Raw genomic sequence first — 17,250 nt, 5'->3', positions numbered from 1 at the left:
GGTGGTCTGTGAGCTGGTTAATGCAGCTCACAGCAGCAGCTGGAATATCCAATATAAATGTTTCACATCTGTGCCTCCACCTGATAATCCTGCAGCAGTCTGCAGTGTTCCACATCACCTCGTTACAGATGAGAAACTGGAACTGGGAGCAGGCAGAGGATTTGGTCAGTCATTGGATAAAACAGTTCTCCTGAACTGTGTCAGATCAGGTATTTCATTCCTTTCATCCATGGCAGTAAATAATGAACTCTTTGTGCTGAGTGAAATGCAGGGGATACCTGCTGGGAAGATGATGGGAATTGTTTCAAAGCTGGGAGTGAGGTGGGAGCTTTGAAATGCACAGTGATGGGAAGCCCCTGCACCAAGGTAGCTGCACTTTGAATTTAATTAATTTAATCTATGCAGGCACCTCCCCACCAGCCTGTTTGCTGCTGTGCTTTGGAGGAAGATGCTCTGTGCTTGCAGGAGGTGAAATAAAGCTTCGGTGTCAGGGCCATACTGTTTGGGAATGCAAAACAGGAGCTGCATCAAGGGCAGGGATTTCAAAGGTGCTGCTTTTATGCTTCAGAAAGGTCTTTGGAGATGACAGCAACAACGTTGTGTCACCTGGCAACAGGTCAGAGGCTGGAGCTGAGGCAAGAGAAGGGTTTCAGGGAGGAGCACAGGGCTGAAGAACCACCAACAACCCCAAAATGGTTTGACGAATGGATGTGACACCAGGGTGAGGGGACAGCTCTGGGCTGGTGGCTGCCCCTGCCCTGGAAGTTCAGCCCATTTTGGGAATAGGCACAGAAAAAAAAAAAAAAAAAAAGATAATATTTGCATTTCAGCCCCCAGCTCTGCTGTTTCTGTGCCTCTGGTGGAGGGGAGCTCTGAGCCTGTAGGAAAGCACAGCTTGGGAAAATCATGAGCCTTGGAATTGATAATTTAACAAGCAGGTGGGTACGGTGAAGATGAAACAACAACAAAAAAGGAACGGTGAAGCTCTCCTCTTGGAAAGTGATGTGTGAATGCACACAGCCCAAGCAGAGGCATTTATTCTGTATGTGTGCAGCCTGCCCACCTCTGGGATTTTCTGCCTGTCTGTGCACATGCAGAACTCCCCAGCAGTGGGATCGGGAGTCAGAGCCCTGGGGGAGCGGGTACCAGAGTGTGACTGATTCTTGGCTGCCTTGTTTTTCATTTCTAGAAGAGCTGGAATTGCAGCTCTTGCCTGAGTGAGTTACCAGACAAGGAGCAGCTGCCCAAGGGAAGCTCATTCCTGGGTGATGCAGCTGGGGTTTCCACATCTGTTGTAGCCCAATATCCCATAGGTTTCCATCCATCCCTGAGTCTCTGGATGTCTATGCCAGGAATTTGGGCCTGTAGGAAGATGCTTTGAGGTTTTAATTATGAAGATTGTGTTTAGGATGGCTGTGAGTGCTGCTTGCAAAATCCTGATCACAAAGCACCTCCCCAAATTCTTGCCCAGAGCCAGAGGAATCCTGTTTTTCCCTGGAGAAGGACAGAGCTGACAGGGAGAAGCAGGAATAAAGTGGTTTTACAGCACACACCTTGAAAATCCAGTGATAAATGCCCAGGCCAAACCTTCAGTGAATTAAATATTAGTATTTCTCTCCTCTTTTGTAAACCTCCAATCTATTTGTCCTTCCAATAACAGCTCCCTGAGAGCTGCCACGTGCACTCGCTGAAGGCTGGCATTGCTCATCCCAACCTGCTGGATGCAAACCAGCCCACAGGTTTATTTTCTCCTCAGACTGAGTTAATAAAACAGCAAAGAAGAAAGAAGGCCCAGAAGCCACAGGATCAATAAGCTATTAAGAGCCAAGAAAACTCAGCAAACTGCACACATAATTAAAGGCTGTGGTGAACAGGTTGCATCTTTTCTGACTCTATCAAATCAGGTCTTCAGTTTTATGTAAAACCGTCAGCTGAGCTGAAGGTAAAACCAGCTGTGTCTCTGTGTATTCACATGGGGAGGATAAAAAATAGGGGGATAAAAAAAGTGGGATAAAAAATGCACGCCCAGAACTGCCAGGAAGGACTGCAAATAAAGCCCCTCCAATTCCCCATCCTTCAGGATAACTGAGCCATGGGCTGGTGGAGTTGGCACATCAGAAATGACACTTTATTCCTAAATACCTTTCCTGCAGTGCCAGCCTGGGATCCAGGATTCCTGCAGTGAGCAAAGCTCTTGTGTTCCTCCTTGAGAACAAACCCTGTGCTAACATTTTATAGAAACAGATCCCACAGTGGTTTGGGTTGGAGGGGAAATAAAGCCCATTTCATTCCAACATTCTGCTGTGGGCAGGGACACCTCCCACTAATCCAGGTTGTTCCAAGCCCTGTCCATCCTGGGGATATCCTTCAATTTATTAATGATAATTAATTAATGTTGATGTGCCTGGAGTTGGGCCTCCCCAGGAAGTGAGGCTGGAGCCGGGCTGGAGGCAGTCAGAGCACGGTGAGGGATGGCTCTGTCCTTCAGAATTCCTGTCAAAGACATTTCACAGAGCTGGGAAGCTCCTCTTGCTCTGTACAGCCTGCTGGTGGAAATATCCCCCAGGCACAGAAAAACCCCACTGCCCTTGGAGTGGAGGAAAAGTGGGATCACAGGATGCCGTCCTTGTACCAGAGGGGTTGGGAGATTTCATCTGTTGCTCACCAAGGAACATTTCACTGCAGAGGTTGGGTCAGTTGTTTTTACCCCTTTTCCCTAAGCTTTGATAGGTGAATTCTGCTAATAAGGTCAATTAGTTTCCTTGGCAATGGCAGATCCCAGCTAATGGAGCAGGGGAGTCTTTGTGTTTCCAGGACATGAGTGCTCCTGAGCAGGAGCTCACAAACCTCCTGCTGCTGCTGGAACAGGGGTGATGGACCACAGGGGAGCCCTGGAGGGATTTTGCCCCTCTCCAAAGGCAGTTTTAGTGGGATAACCCAGTGTGGTGGCACTGCCTGGGGCAGCCTCAGCCACTGCTGCCTCCCGTGGTGTCCCCTTAATCCTTTAGGTCACTTTTTGGCTCTTCCTCTGGGAAAGGCTGGTGTTTGGGCAATTTTTGGTTGACATTTGCTGACGTCTGCCCTTGAGCAGGAGCAATGCTTTTGGCCTAAGTATTTTGAGTTTCTGGACATCCCCTGCAGCATTTTTGTGTCTCCCTCTGCTCTCCCACACACTCCCTGCTCGGGGGTGACTGTTCCCAGCCCTCTTTGCTGCTCCCAACCATCCTCTGGCAACGCAGCCCTTATTTTAAATGAATAACCACCTTCAAAACACAGCCAGCCTTGGTGCAGACCCTCCCCAGATCACCCAGCTGGCAGGAGCTCTCTGGCGCGTGGCACCAGCCCTTGCATGGCTCTCACCCCTCTCTCACCCCTCTCTCATTCCCTCCCTGCTGTTTCCATTCCCCTCGCTGTGGGCTCCTCAATCTGCACAGAATGATTTCCAATTACGTTTTTGTTGCTGAGGCCATAAATCTCCTCCCCAGGCTGGTTTGCTTGATGCCCAGGCAGAGCCGTGGTGCTGGTGGGGAGAGAACCAACCAAGCCAGGCTGAGGCTTTTTATGCTTTATTTATTTTATGGTGGCCCTTTCCTCCTCTCTCCTTGACAAGAAATGACCTCATTCTGCTTTCATATTCTAACAGCAGTGATTTTCAGTCCTTGAATGCTTCATATAAGGCCAGTTAAAAGCTTCTGACCCAAAGCAGCAGCCCAGAGTAGCCCAGGGAACATTGATTATATGTGGAGTGAGCCCTGAGCTTGTTTTGATGTTGATGAGCTGGGAAGGGAAGCATCTCACTCTGCCTTCTTTGAAAAAACAAAACAAAACCAACCAAAGCCCACCCTGTGCTGAGCCCACAGCATCATCATGATCCTGAAGTGCACTAAGTGGATAATTGAACTAATCCACACTGTGAGGGAGGCACTGATGAGCCAAAGCTTTTATAACCAACTCTCTACAACAGCTCTGCTTTTTTTTTTTCCCTTTTTCCATGGAAGTAATTTGGTGCATCCTCCAGCATGCACGGATATATTGATAAAAATCCCTTTCCAGCTCTTTCTCTGTCTCAGAAGGGCTAAATCCTCACTGGGCACAGGGATATTGTCAGTACCAGTGGAGCAGAGGTGGCTCAAGCAGTGCAACACCTGCATGGGGCAAAGGCTGTGGGATCTCCCTTTGGAGATATTGAAATTATTTCTCCATGGCTGATGTGTTTCCCAGCAGGTGGAAGCTGAGCTGGAGGGGAAATGTGGCAGGAGCAGCTCCTGGGTGGTTTTTGTCCGTGAGGGAATGGAGCAAAGCAGGAATAAAGGATGCAGAGCTTGCTCTAAATGCAAAGTGCCTCTGATGTGAATTTGTGAACTGGGGGGTCCAGGCAGCTCCTCAGGCCCTGGGTCCTGTGCAAATACTCAGCAGGGAATAAAAAACCTTGCAGCAAGGAGCTTGTGATTTAAATAATTTAAACAGGCAGAGGGGCTTGAGCTGTGCATGAGGAGGAGAGCCCAGTACTGAGGCACCTGGGTAGAAAGAAGAAATTGCTGCAGTTTCTTTTTCTTTTTTTCTGCAAAGAGAAATCTTGTTCTTGATTAAATCCCCCTATGTTCCCCCAGCTCCTTGGCCCCCATGGTTTGCTGCTGGGCCAGAGCCCCTGCTGCAGATGAACAGCCTTTATTCCTTCAGGAGATGAACACCCTGTGCAGCACTACCCCACTCTCAGCATTCCTTTCTCCCACATTATTTTACACACTGGCAACATTTAAAATTTAAAAGATTCTTTTATGATGCTTCTGTGTCCACCTTATGCCCACCCTGATAAATGCAGCCCACAAACTGAGCTCTTTGTTTCTCCAGCCCCCTGAAGAAGCCAGAGCAGCAGCTCTTAGCACTTTGTCCTCTGCTTTTTCCTGGGCATTCAACCTGGACAGAGGAAAAATTCAACACTGGGTCTTTATTAAACATTATCATTTATTTTGTTTATGGATAGCTCCTTTATTTCAAACAGAAATATTTAATATTCACTGGAAAGTTTTTTTTTTTGGTTTTTTTTTGGGTTTTTTTTTCATGCCTGTTGGAAAGAGTTAGAATAAAAAAAAAAAAGAAAAAAGGCTTGGATACATGCAAATCATACTGACTGTTGCCAAATGTATTAAAAGTAGCAGAGTTTTTTCTAAGTTACCTTCTTGCAAATGGAGGACAACCGGCCACTGGCAGCCTGAAGCCCCTCTGGAAAAATGGACAGAGCCAATGGGACCAAAAGTCTGTTTGCACCCAAAAAAAGCCAAGCTGGAGTCACTGCTGGGAGCTGCTCAGGGGAAGGGCTTGGGGCAAAGAGGCTCCCTCTGCAAAGGGAGTCAGCTCTGCTCCTTGGAACACCAAGGAGAGGAAGTTTTCCCCACTTTCCTGCCCTCCCCCAGGTTTGGGATCCAGTGAAGTTCTGGTTCCAAAAAGCCAAAGTGCACATTCCAGCACTGCTGCTCTGGGGTGATCCATGTCCCACCGAAAATAAACCCAAATCTCTGTCTTAGAAAAAACTGGAACGTTTCAGGGACAAAGCACTTCAGGTCCAGGGGGCAACAGCCATGGCCAAGTGAGCCCAAGGTTTTCTGGGGCTTTAAATCCCAGCTGGCTGTGTGGCAGTGAAAGAGGGGATGAACCCCAGGCTTGTTTTACCCTTTTTAACCCTTCAGCATCATGGTCTCTTTTTGTCAGTGATGCTCCTGAGCCCTGACTCCAGGATCTGTGTGTCCCTCCCAGAATGGATCGGATTCTCCCATTAAAAGCTCAGGAGTTTTTACATCTGGTGGGAAATCGGGTTTTACTGGATAAATCCTGGGCAGACACAGCTGCCAGCCTGGTTTTGGTAAGGCTGGAGGTGAGGGTGGTGTCCAGGCACGCTGCAGGCTGGGATTTAACCCTGCCCCAGGAAAACAAAGCTCTCCCTCTGGGCTGGGTTCACAATGCTGAGAGGAACACCCCTGGTTTGTGTGTGAGCAGGTTTTTGACCCCTGGTTTGTGTGTGAGCAGGTTTTTGACCCCTGGTTTGTGTGTGAGCAGGTTTTTGACCCCTGGTTTGTGTGTGAGCAGGTTTTTGACCTGTGGTTTGTGTGTGAGCAGGTTTTTGACCCCTGGTTTGTGTGTGAGCAGGTTTTTGACCTGTGGTTTGTGTGTGAGCAGGTTTTTGACCTGTGGTTTGTGTGTGAGCAGGTTTTTGACCCCTGGTTTGTGTGTGAGCAGGTTTTTGACCCCTGGTTTGGGTGTGAGCAGGTTTTTGACCCCTGGTTCGGGTGTGAGCAGGTTTTTGTTGTGTCTCAGCAGCCATGCCTCTCACCAGGGATTCCTGAAGTCAGGAGTGGGAAGGATTGAAGGTTTATCCTAGGCAGGTCCCTTTGGGGTGGCTGCTGTCTGTCCATGACACGTGGGGAGCAGCTGAGATCCAGCACTGAGGAAAGGGAGCCCTTCCCTGCCCAGCCTGGGCACCTCCCTGCTCCCTTTTCTTGCCCTTCTGAGGTTCTGCAGCCGCTTGGAGACGCATTTCTGAGAGAGCCAAAAGCACAGCACACCACTAATGCTTCAAAACACCTGGCCAGCTGTTAGAAAATACAAACACTCTACGTGATCACTTTTATGTGTTCTTCGAGAAGAAAATCACTGACATTCGTGGCACAGGGGGAAGGCAGCAGCTGGGACTCCTGGAGCATCCGGGAGTGGGAACGGACCCCCCCCAGCTCTGAGGTTTTAAGTCATCCTTGCTCAAGGTGCCCACCCAAGGGCTGGACATCATGTCTGTGGTGTGGCAGCACCTTGCTCTGGGCCGGGGAGCTCCCCAGCCTCGGCTGCTGTGTCCGTCTGCTGCCGGTCCGTGCTGCCAGCCTGGCCTGGCCCAGCCCTCAGCTCCTCCTGGCTGTCCCCCAGCCCCTCCTGCCCCTCCACATCGCTGACCTGACCCTCCCCAAACTCCAGGATGGTCGGCAAATTACCCTGCTTGGGGCAGCGCCTCTTCAGGCTGACCAGGAAGGGTTGGGGCAGCGAGAAAATATCCACGTTGTTGCCCAGGTCGATCCAGGTGACGCTGGGGAACTTCTTGGGGTCCTTGAGGGTCTCGGTGAGGTCCCTGAGGATGGCCTTGGTGAGGCGGTTGCCGTTGAGGGCCAGCGTGGTGAGGCGCGGCAGGCCGCAGAGCGCGGGCAGCAGCTGCAGCAGCAGCTCGTCCGTCAGCTCCGTGAAGCACAGCTCCACCGTGTCGATGTGCTCCGAGCTGTGCTCCAGGTAGGACGTGACCCTCTCCACGTCCTTCAGGGTCAGGGGGATGCCTGACAAGTCCACGGTGTTGTCCTGGGGCTTCCCCATCAGCACGGCCTTCAAGCTGCAGACAGGGGAGGCGAGGAAGGGGTTAATGGGGGTGGCTCTGTTTGGGGGCAGCGCTGCTGAGAGGGCAAGGACAGGAGTTGCGGGAAATGGATTTGTAGAAAGTTATATAATGTATTATAATTGTATTATAATTAGGAAATAGCTTCTGATTGTGATGGCGTGGATTGTAACATCTGTGTTGTCTCACCCTTCTCATGAAACTAAAAATGGAATAGAAGTTTCCAAAACGCCTCTCAGTTGCCCCATCTCTGGGTCAGGAGAAGGGAATTGTCCAACAAGGAGTTATGGAGAGGTTTCGTGGAGGATTTCAGCTGGGATTGATGGAGGACTGTGGGAAATGGATTCGTAGAGAGTTCCCAGGGCCTGACACAGTGTGTGCATCTGTGTGCAAACCTTGAGATAAGAAACGTGACTTAGAAATGCCATGGAATAAGACAGAGGTTGTTGAGAGAGAAAGGGAACTAGAAACAAGTTTCAAAGGATGGCCTTGCAAGTAAGACTGGGTACTTTAGAGAAATAGAACTATGAAAAATGCATTGTATTGGGACCCACGAGGGGGAGTTTTAGATAATTGGCTTTAATCTACAGCATGGTGTGGCAAAAAGCTGATAGGCCAATAAATTTAGAATGTAATCATAATTTTATAATATTTATATGTAATGATAATTATAAGTAATTAAGCTTATAATGTATTGTAATTTAAAAATAGTTAGCTTCTGATTGTGATGGTGTGAATTGTAACACCTGTATTGTCTCACCCTTATCAAGAGACTGGACATGGAATAAAAGTTTTTAAAACACCTGTCAGTTGCCCCATCTCTGGGTCAGGAAAAGGGTACAGCTCTTCTCTAGAGGTGTCTGTGCTCTGGGGGTCACAGAGACATTTCAAGGCTGTTTCACAAGGAGCCCACATTCAAACCCCATCGTTGAGGAATGCAAAGTTCATTTTCACCTCCTCTGGGATAAAGAGGTTATCCTGGCTTTTCAGAGCCTTTCCTGCTGGTTTTAAAAGGGTGAGGAAGCCCTTGATTAGACAGGCAGGAATTGCTGTGTGACGTTTCACACAGAGGAAGCTCTTTGAGCAGGGGGACACATTTTTTGTCCTCTCAGCTGCGCAGGTGGGAAGCTGAGACCCCAAGCTTAGCAAAGGAAGACCAGACACCCCCAGGGTGGTTTGATCTCACTGTCAGTGTGTGAGACCTCTTCTCTGCTCAGCCTCACCACGGAGGAGATGAGCCCTACAAGAAACCCTCAGATAAGTACATTAATTCTCACAATCTCAGAGACTTATCAGCACGAGCTAGGCTGGAGTTTCACAGGTCAATTTATCTCCAGCAAAGTCCTGCTGGCAAACCAGATGCTGAGGATGTTTTGTTAATGAACTGTCCTGGATACCTGAGGAGGAGGAGGGAGCCCTGTGACTGCTGTGTCAGCTTGGTGGCCTCAGGTGTCTCCTAAGCTGGCCAAGGAATGTGATGCTGTGGAGAATTCTGTGATGCTGCTGCTCTGGCTCCTCTGGGAGTGCTTTTTCCAAGCTGCCCATGAGGGATGACTGCCCAGAGATTCCAAAGAAGGGGGAAAATGGGAGCTTTACCCCAAAAATCCGTGCTCATAAGTTGTGTGCCAGTTAAATCCAGATCTACTCCAAATCCAGAGCTGTAACTTGGTGTTGGCAGCTGCTTCTCTTGGATATCTGCAGCCACATCATTTTTTGGGAGCAGCCTCATGTGGGATCAAGGTGATGCTTCAGTAACAAGTTTTACCCAGCAAAAAAACCCTCAAATTCCTTTTGCCTTGCAGTCTTTGAGCACCAAAGCAGCATCTCACTCCCAAATAAAGCACAGAGTACCCCTGTTAATCATGATTTCCATTTAACAGCATGACAGCCAGGGGTTGATCCTGCTTTTATCCATTTTTTTCCTGTAATTTCTTGTGGGAAGTCTTGTTTGGCTTTAAACAAGCAAAGTTAAGGAGATAACAAAGGGGGAATGGGGACAACTTCAGGAAATCTCTTTTTTTTTTCCTTGTTTTCAGCTGCTTTCAGTATTGCTGCACATTTGTTTTTCCCCTCGGAGCGTGCATAGGATTTCTGCCAGGCAGGAAAAGGGGATTTCTCCCTGGGGTTCTATCCTTGTCCCCCTGAGAGGGCTTTAGCTGACACCAACTGGAACAGATTGATTCTCCTGTACAAGCTGCCTTTTCACCCTGCTGCTGGGCACAAAGATCTCCTGAATCCCCGGGTCAGAGCGGCCCTGGGCTGGTCCTGGGGGAGGCTTTGCCCTCCTGTCCCTGGGGAACCAGGCAAACAAACCCCAAACAGGATTTCATCCAGTCCCAGGATTTCATAGCCAGTCCCGTGGCTATTCTGAGCCAGAAAATGGAAATAAGGAGGGTATTTATGTTAACAAACAGCTGGAAAAGCTCCCAGCCCTGCCAGAAAAGTTGGCCCAAAATCTCAGGAGGAAAATCTTAACCATTAAACAAATCCCTCTGAGCTTTAGTGGGGGATCAGTTACACCCACTTGGTTTCATCCTCACATTTTACAAGGCTGTTCCATAGGGAAAACACTGATTTTTTTTTTCCTCCCCAGCTGGGTTTTTGCCCACTATAACACCAGGATTGGGAATAGAGCCCTACACTAAGCTCACACACTGGTAGGATGCTGATTTATCCACGCTCACGCTGAGCTAAAAGCTCTCTGCCATGGAATCAGATCAGAAAATGTTGTCATAAACAGGAATATTGATGTCGAGATCAAAGGGAATTAAAAGAAAGGGGTTTCCTCCTGGTTTAAATTCATGGCAACGCTCTCAAGCACTGCACAAATGGTGACTTGTGTCATGTTCTGAAGGAAAATTGTGATGTTCAGCCCAATTCCTTGCAAAAAAACAGCTCAGGGAAAATGAAGAGGCAGCCCCAGAGAGTGAGGAATTACAGCAAGAAATTTGTAGAGACATCTGGTGAGAAAACTATTTATGAAAATGTCAGTGAAACATCATTGGATGTAATGAGTCACCCAAAGAAAACCCCAACCCAACAAAAGAAAAGGTAAAATCCTGAGATAAAAGATTTGTCCTGAAACAATGGTTGTAGCAAAGATCAGTATTAAAGTGCTTTTTCAAAATCCCTGCTCCAAATGATGGCAGTCAAACACTGGAGTAGAGATTGGGAAAGGAAGGAATACAAACAAATGCTGCAAATTCAGTGATAATCTTGAGTAAAGGGCTGAGAATCCCCACCCTCAGAGGAGGAATCAAGACAAATAAATACAATTATTTAGCTGAAAGAGGGAATGTGACTTAGATAATAACATATTGTATATAGGATATTCTGTATTATTTTATACTTTATATATATATCAACTATATCCATGTAATGAGGATGAATAAAACAGAAATGAGAATGAAATTCTCTTTTTTCACTCCTCTTAGTGCAGGATCTGAGGACACCTCCTGATGCTGAAAGACTGAATTCTCAGGGGATAAAAGGAGCTCAAATTAACCTCCAGCCATGGGATATCCCTGAGATCAAGGACTGTGGGAGGTCCCAAGTGGACAGGACACTGCTGTGGCTGAGAACATCCAAAGTCATGGTAGGATTTAAAAACAAAGAAATTAAAAATTTGCTCTGGACTAACTGAATTTGAGGAGCAATCAAAATTCTGCCACTCACCCAAATGGATTGACCAGAATTTGAGTTGCCAAATTCTCCAAAATTCAGAGCCAGGAAATTCTTCCTTTGGGCTCATCCTCATTTTTTTTTTACTGAATTTCACACACACCCAGTGTGGGCACTGCTGGGATTGCTCCTGAGCTGCTCCAGCTCCATGGTCACAAAGGTTTATAAAAAAAGGTTTATAAACAGCACAGTTTAAAGCCTCTGTTCCCCACAGCTTGGAAAGACTTCCCTCCTCAGAGATTCTCAGGGTAAAGAGGATTTTTAAAATACATAAATTTCAAAATATGGAACTTAAAAGCTCCTTTTGAGCTTACCAATAAATTCATTAAAAATTCCTAAATCTTTGCTGTTAAGAAAGCACCAGTGGGGATTAATTATTGTGCTCTCTTCTTGTTCCAAGAGCCTTCCCAGTTTTGCCAAGGTTTGCACTTTTCATGTCATGAACTCCAGACATCCCTGTTACAACATCATTCCCGTGCTACCCAAATCCCAGCCTGTTCCTCCTGCAAAGTGTTGGATTTTGGAGGGTAGGAAGGGCAGGTTGCTCAGCCTGGAGCTCCTCATTCTGGTCCTGAAATGTGACATCAAAATTAACTTTAATATGTTTATAAAATGATTGTGCCTGCTGGAAATGCTCTGTGGGAATCACAACCCTAAACATCATCTCCAAAAAAAAAAAAAAATAAAAAGAAATCCCGAAATATTTGGGCTGTTCCTTGGATTCAGCACAGGAATTTTGAAGCATCCTAAGAGCAAACCTGGAGGGAACAGCAGGATCCCCACAGTGACCTCCTGTGCTGCTCTGTGCTCTCACAGCTTCCCAAATCCCCAAATCCCCGTGTTTTCCTTGGCTCACACCAAGCTCCAGGCCTGCCCCACCTCCATGCCAGGGCTGTTTGATGGGAAAAGGGAATTCCGGGCTGCAGCAGGGCTGGCAGGGCTCGTGGCAGGCCTCCATCCATGAATCCTGGGCAGCAGCAGGAGGAAAGGCAGCAGCTGGGGTTGGCAGTTCTGCACTGAATCCATGGATCCACGGAATGGTTTGGGCTGGAAGGGACCTCACAGGGACCCCGTCCCAGCCCCTCCATGGGGGCAGATTCAGGATTAGATCCTAAAACTCCGGATACAAACAGCAAGGAAAAGGAATTTTACCCACAGCTCAGAGCTGGCCACTCCCATCAGCCCCAAGGCCTTCACCTGTGGGACAAAGGGACAGACACCGGAGAGCAGGGACACCCCACAGAGCAGGGACACCCCACAGTGTCACCCCACAGAGCAGGGACACCCCACAGTGTCACCCCACAGAGCAGGGACACCCCACAGAGCGGGGACACCCCACAGTGTCACCCCACAGAGCAGGGACACCCCACAGTGTCACCCCACAGAGCAGGGACACCCCACAGTGTCACCCCACAGAGCAGGGACACCCCACAGAGCAGGGACAGCCCACAGTGTCACCCCATAGAGCAGGGACAGCCCACAGTGTCACCTCAGAGAGCACAGACACCCCACAGTGTCACCCCATAGAGCAGGGACACCCCACAGTGTCACCCCACAGAGCAGGGACAGCCCACAGTGTCACCTCAGAGAGCACAGACACCCCACAGTGTCACCTCACAGAGCAGGGACAGCCCACAGTGTCACCCCACAGAGCAGGGACAGCCCGCAGGGACAGCCCACAGTGTCACCCCACAGAGCAGGGACACCCCACAGTGTCACCCCACAGAGCAGGGACACCCCACAGTGTCACCCCATAGAGCAGGGACAGCCCACAGAGCAGGGACACCTCACAGTGTCACCCAAGAGAACAGTGTCACCCCACAGATCAGTGTCACCTCACAATGTCACCCAAGAGCAGTGTCACCCCACAGAACAGTGTCACCCCACAGAGCAGTGTCACCCCACAGAGCAGTGTCACCCCACAGTGTCACCCAAGAGCAGTGTCACCTCAGAGTGTCACCCTAGAGAACAATGTCACCCCACAGAGCAGTGTCACCTCAGAGTGTCACCCTAGAGAACAATGTCACCCCACAGAGCAGTGTCACCTCAGAGTGTCACTGCACAGAGCGGTGTCACCCCACAGAACAGTGTCACCCCACAGAGCAGTGTCACCCCACAGAGTAGTGTCACCCCACAGTGTCACCCAAGAGCAGTGTCACCTCAGAGTGTCACTGCACAGAGCGGTGTCACCCCACGGAGCAGTGTCACTTCACAGTGTCACCCAAGAGCAGTGTCACCTCAGAGTGTCACTGCACAGAGCGGTGTCACCCCATGGAGCAGTGTCACCTCAGAGTGTCACTGCACAGAGCGGTGTCACCCCACGGAGCAGTGTCACTTCACAGTGTCACCCAAGAGCAGTGTCACCTCAGAGTGTCACTGCACAGAGCGGTGTCACCCCATGGAGCAGTGTCACCTCAGAGTGTCACTGCACAGAGCGGTGTCCCCCCATGGAGCAGTGTCACCTCAGAGTGTCACTGCACAGAGCAGGGTCACCTCAGAGTGTCACTGCACAGAGCGGTGTCCCCCCACGGAGCAGTGTCACCTCAGAGTGTCACTGCACAGAGCGGTGTCACCCCACGGAGCAGTGTCACCTCAGAGTGTCACCCCACAGAGCGGTGTCACCCCACGGAGCAGTGTCACCCCACGGAGCAGTGTCACCTCAGAGTGTCACTGCACAGAGCGGTGTCCCCCCACGGAGCAGGGTCATCCCGCAGATCGGTGACATGCCAGCGCTGGGCTCATGCTGGACTCCCTGACCTGGGAGGGCTTTCCCAGGATGATCCCGTGGAAATGCCACCCACCCTCACCCCCCTGTCCCACCCTTGTCCTTGTCCCCCAGCCCTCAGTGTCCCCGTGCCATTCAGCAAAGGGACCCAACGAAAAGCCAGGAGCTGCTCAGAATTTGCTGTTATCCCCACCTATCCTATCGCCAGCAGGGACAATTAGCATCTCATTTGCATTGCATTTGCATGCAGCTCCTGCTCCAGGAGCCTGGCTTGGGATGGGGAGGGAAGGGAAAGGTCCTTGCTCTGTTTCAGAACCATCATTTCCACACCCACCCCCTCCCCCCCACTATTTGCTTTTATTTCCTGCTAAACAAAATGCTAAAAATAAGCACTTGGGAGCAATCAAAATGCTTTGCTATAATTATAACTCTGTTTAATTTAGTGGGGAAAAAAAAAAGTAAATCTGCTGTTGGAGAGCTCCATTTTCCTATCCCATCCTCCCCAAAATAAAATGTATTTCTATCACCCTCCCAACGATATAATTTGCTCCCAAAGCTCTGTTTTTATACAGAAATTGCTGGAATTTTCCCAACAAAATCTACTCCAGTGGAATAAGGAGCTGCAGCTGATAGAACCTGGATTTTGCAGGAGAGGCAATTTGCACAAATGCCCAGAGAAAAACAATCAGCAATTCAAAGGAAAACATGTTGGGCTCCTTTCTTCTGAAAATGACTCCCTGGAAGAGAATTGGCCAGGAACAAGGATTTGTGTTACAATAAATGAAAGCTTGCCATAAAACAAACAGCATTTTCTTCAGATTCTAGCACAGGAGTGGGAAAAAAGGCTAGAAAGACTCTTGGAAAGGGACTTTTATGATTGGGTTGATACAAAAGTACCCAAATCATGTTGGATTTACATGAGCAACTCCCCACTAGGGAGAGAGGAAGCAGGGCTGGTTATGAAAAGAACCTTTAAATCCATTTGCAGCCCTCAGTGTCCGAAGGGAAGAGGCCACAGGAAAAGAAATCCCTAATAATTTGCTCATAAAAACACCCAACTGGCTGCCAACATGTGTGAAAAAAGTAAAAGAGGAGGAAAAAGGGAGAGGGATGTGATGGAGAACAGCAGTGCTGGCCAGGACTCCAGCACTTTTCTGGAAAAGCAGGATGGAGGTTTCCCTAAAATCCATAATTTTAGGGAAAAAAGCCTCTCCTTTTGGTTTTGTAGGTGCTTTGTTTGATTTTTGGAAGGAATGACCCTTAACAGGCTGGGTGTGACCCCAAAAGTGAGGGGAGAGTGTGGCTGCTCCTGCTCTGTCCCCTCACCACAAATAGAGTTTTGCCACGTCTATGGAAATTGGAAACTGGGGCTGATGTTAATTATCTCCATCCTATTCCAGAGCCCGAGGAGCTTTAAGATGGGGGAAACACCCAGGAACAGCCAGGATTGAGAGGCAATGGCTCCAATTCACCAAAATCCTCTCTCCTGGCCCTCAAAATTGCCCCTGGTGTTGTCAAACAACAGAAAAAAGAGGAAAAAAATCAGTGGAGAACTCCTTGTACCCAGGCCCTCGCTGAGGGTTTGAGGTTCACACTTAGCAGAGGCTCTTTGTGTTTCCTGTTCCTTGAAATAAGTTGAATTGCATTCACACAAAGGGGAAAACCCCAGGATTTTTGGGACTGGGGAGATGTGGGGAGAGAAATTTCAACTCTGATCTTCCAGCCCAGTTTTCTCATCAGAAACAAAAAAAACCTCTCTCAACTGCTCTTCCTGCAATTAGGGAGTGATCAGCTGCCAAAATGTGTGCCTGGGGCTTGGCTTTCCCTAAAATGTTTATTTTATTGGAGCACACATCACATTTGGAAGAGTTTAAGCAGGCTGAGGTCCCCTCTTGCTCTGATGAGAGCCAGAGCACGAGAGGCAGCCGCCAGCCCGGCTCCCAGGGTCCTGCTTGTCCCTCTCCCTCCTTGGGAAGGGATTTTTTCCAGAGCCAGGAGCTGCCACCACCCCCTATTTTTCCCTTTTCTCCCTCAAATCCTTGGCAGGACCCTATTCCCAGCCAAACCCCGCCCTTCCCACCAAAATCCCAACAGCTCTGGTGTCCAAAGTGAAGCCCAACACGGCTCCTGCCACGCTCAGGGTTGGATCAAGGGAAAACTCCAGCTCCTGACCATGGGCACGGCTGGTTTGGGGGGGATAGGGACCATGGGATGGGTCTGTGATATCCCATGTGGGGCTGGTGGCCTCCAACCACATCCAGGGGGTCAGGACATCCAGAACATCCCAAAGGACATCCAGGGATTTGTGCTGGAGGAGCTGCAGCAGCCAAAGGACGAGGAGATGGACACAGTGAGGCAGCCAAGAGCCTCTCACCTGACATTTGGCCAGTTCTTAATCAGAACTGGCACATCTATCAAGCCAAAAAAGCTTTTTTTAATCAGAATTTTCACATCTATCAAGCCAAAAAAGCTTTCTTTCGCCTGGTTTCCAACACCCAGGTGTTCAGTTGGCCAAGCAAACCCTGTTCCTGTAGCCTCCCTGCAGGGGCTCACGGTGCTCCCAGGGCTTGGGATGGGGTCCCTGGGATTCTGCAGCCTCAGGATAACGAGTCCTGGTGTTGGGAATTCCAACCCTGGGGTGCATCTGCTTCACATTAACACTGGGTCCCCCTCAGCCCAGCAGAACAGAGCCACCATTGTCCCCTCAGCTGCCCTCCAGTGAGGAATAACAGGATACAACCTGACCCACTGCTACTGGCTTCAAAAGAAAAAGGGATTTTTTTGGGTGGCTTTTTCATCTTCTGTTCCAATGAGAGGATTTCATAGCACCCCTCTCCTCTGTCACTGCAGCAGAGGTTGAAACTGAATTTCTGGCACCCTGTGGGTTGCTTTTCCTGCTGGGCACAGTTTTTGGTGCAGTTATTTCATTTTAAATCCCCTTCCCTGAACCCAGGGGCAGCAGAAAGCAGCTTGCAGCCATTCTTGCAAAGCCAAACAAAAGGAAAAATCCAGGAACAGCTTGAGCTGCCCAAAGCAAACTCCCTCTTCCATTGCTTTTGGCAGGTTATTTCCCTGCTGATGAGGGGATTTCAGCCTCCAGCTGCCCCCAGAGATGCAAACAGAGCAGGGGGCAGAGGTGGGGCTGGCTGGTAGAGCAGAGCAGGGAAGTGATCCTGTGCTCTGAGCAGCCAAACTCTGCCTGGCTCCCCCATCCCAGGCATGGCAATTTCTGCTGGGCAGGCAGGAAAACAACAAAAAACCTTCCCTGGATTTTCCCTGGCTGCCTGTTTGGCTTCTCTGCTCTAACACAGGCCCTCCAAATGCAAATATTTTGCCTTTTTCTCTGCTCTCTGCAGCCACCGGTGATGAGGGTTTGTGTCACTGTGCTCTGAGCTGGCTGTTCAAGGAATGCTGCAGCAAAGATCAGCCCAACAACAAATCTTCCCCAGTGATTTGTCCATATTACATCTATATTATT

At 49.2% G+C, this 17,250-nt stretch overlaps 1 protein-coding gene and 1 long non-coding RNA gene across 2 annotated transcripts in view; one reads left to right on the top strand and one right to left on the bottom strand.

Moving 5' to 3' along the window:
• The first annotated feature begins 243 nt into the window (after positions 1 to 243).
• On the top strand, positions 244 to 15,250 carry LOC137485732 (uncharacterized). The gene is made up of 3 exons (XR_011005440.1): positions 244 to 938; positions 10,806 to 10,961; positions 14,345 to 15,250. It is a non-coding gene; the product is annotated as an uncharacterized lncRNA (long non-coding RNA).
• LRRC75A (leucine rich repeat containing 75A) overlaps positions 6,279 to 17,250 on the bottom strand; it is a 60,303-nt gene continuing 49,331 nt past the window's right edge. Inside the window, exon 4 of the mRNA XM_068210400.1 lies at positions 6,279 to 7,363. Coding sequence (XP_068066501.1) covers positions 6,778 to 7,363 — 586 coding nt within the window. The 3' untranslated portion in view covers positions 6,279 to 6,777. The remainder of the gene's footprint in view (positions 7,364 to 17,250) is intronic.

The sequence above is a fragment of the Anomalospiza imberbis genome, chromosome 20, assembly GCF_031753505.1.
Source record: "Anomalospiza imberbis isolate Cuckoo-Finch-1a 21T00152 chromosome 20, ASM3175350v1, whole genome shotgun sequence".
NCBI classification, from domain to species: domain Eukaryota; kingdom Metazoa; phylum Chordata; class Aves; order Passeriformes; family Viduidae; genus Anomalospiza; species Anomalospiza imberbis.
Note: the sequence above shows the minus strand (reverse complement) of the source record. Positions and strands in the feature narration are given on the sequence as shown.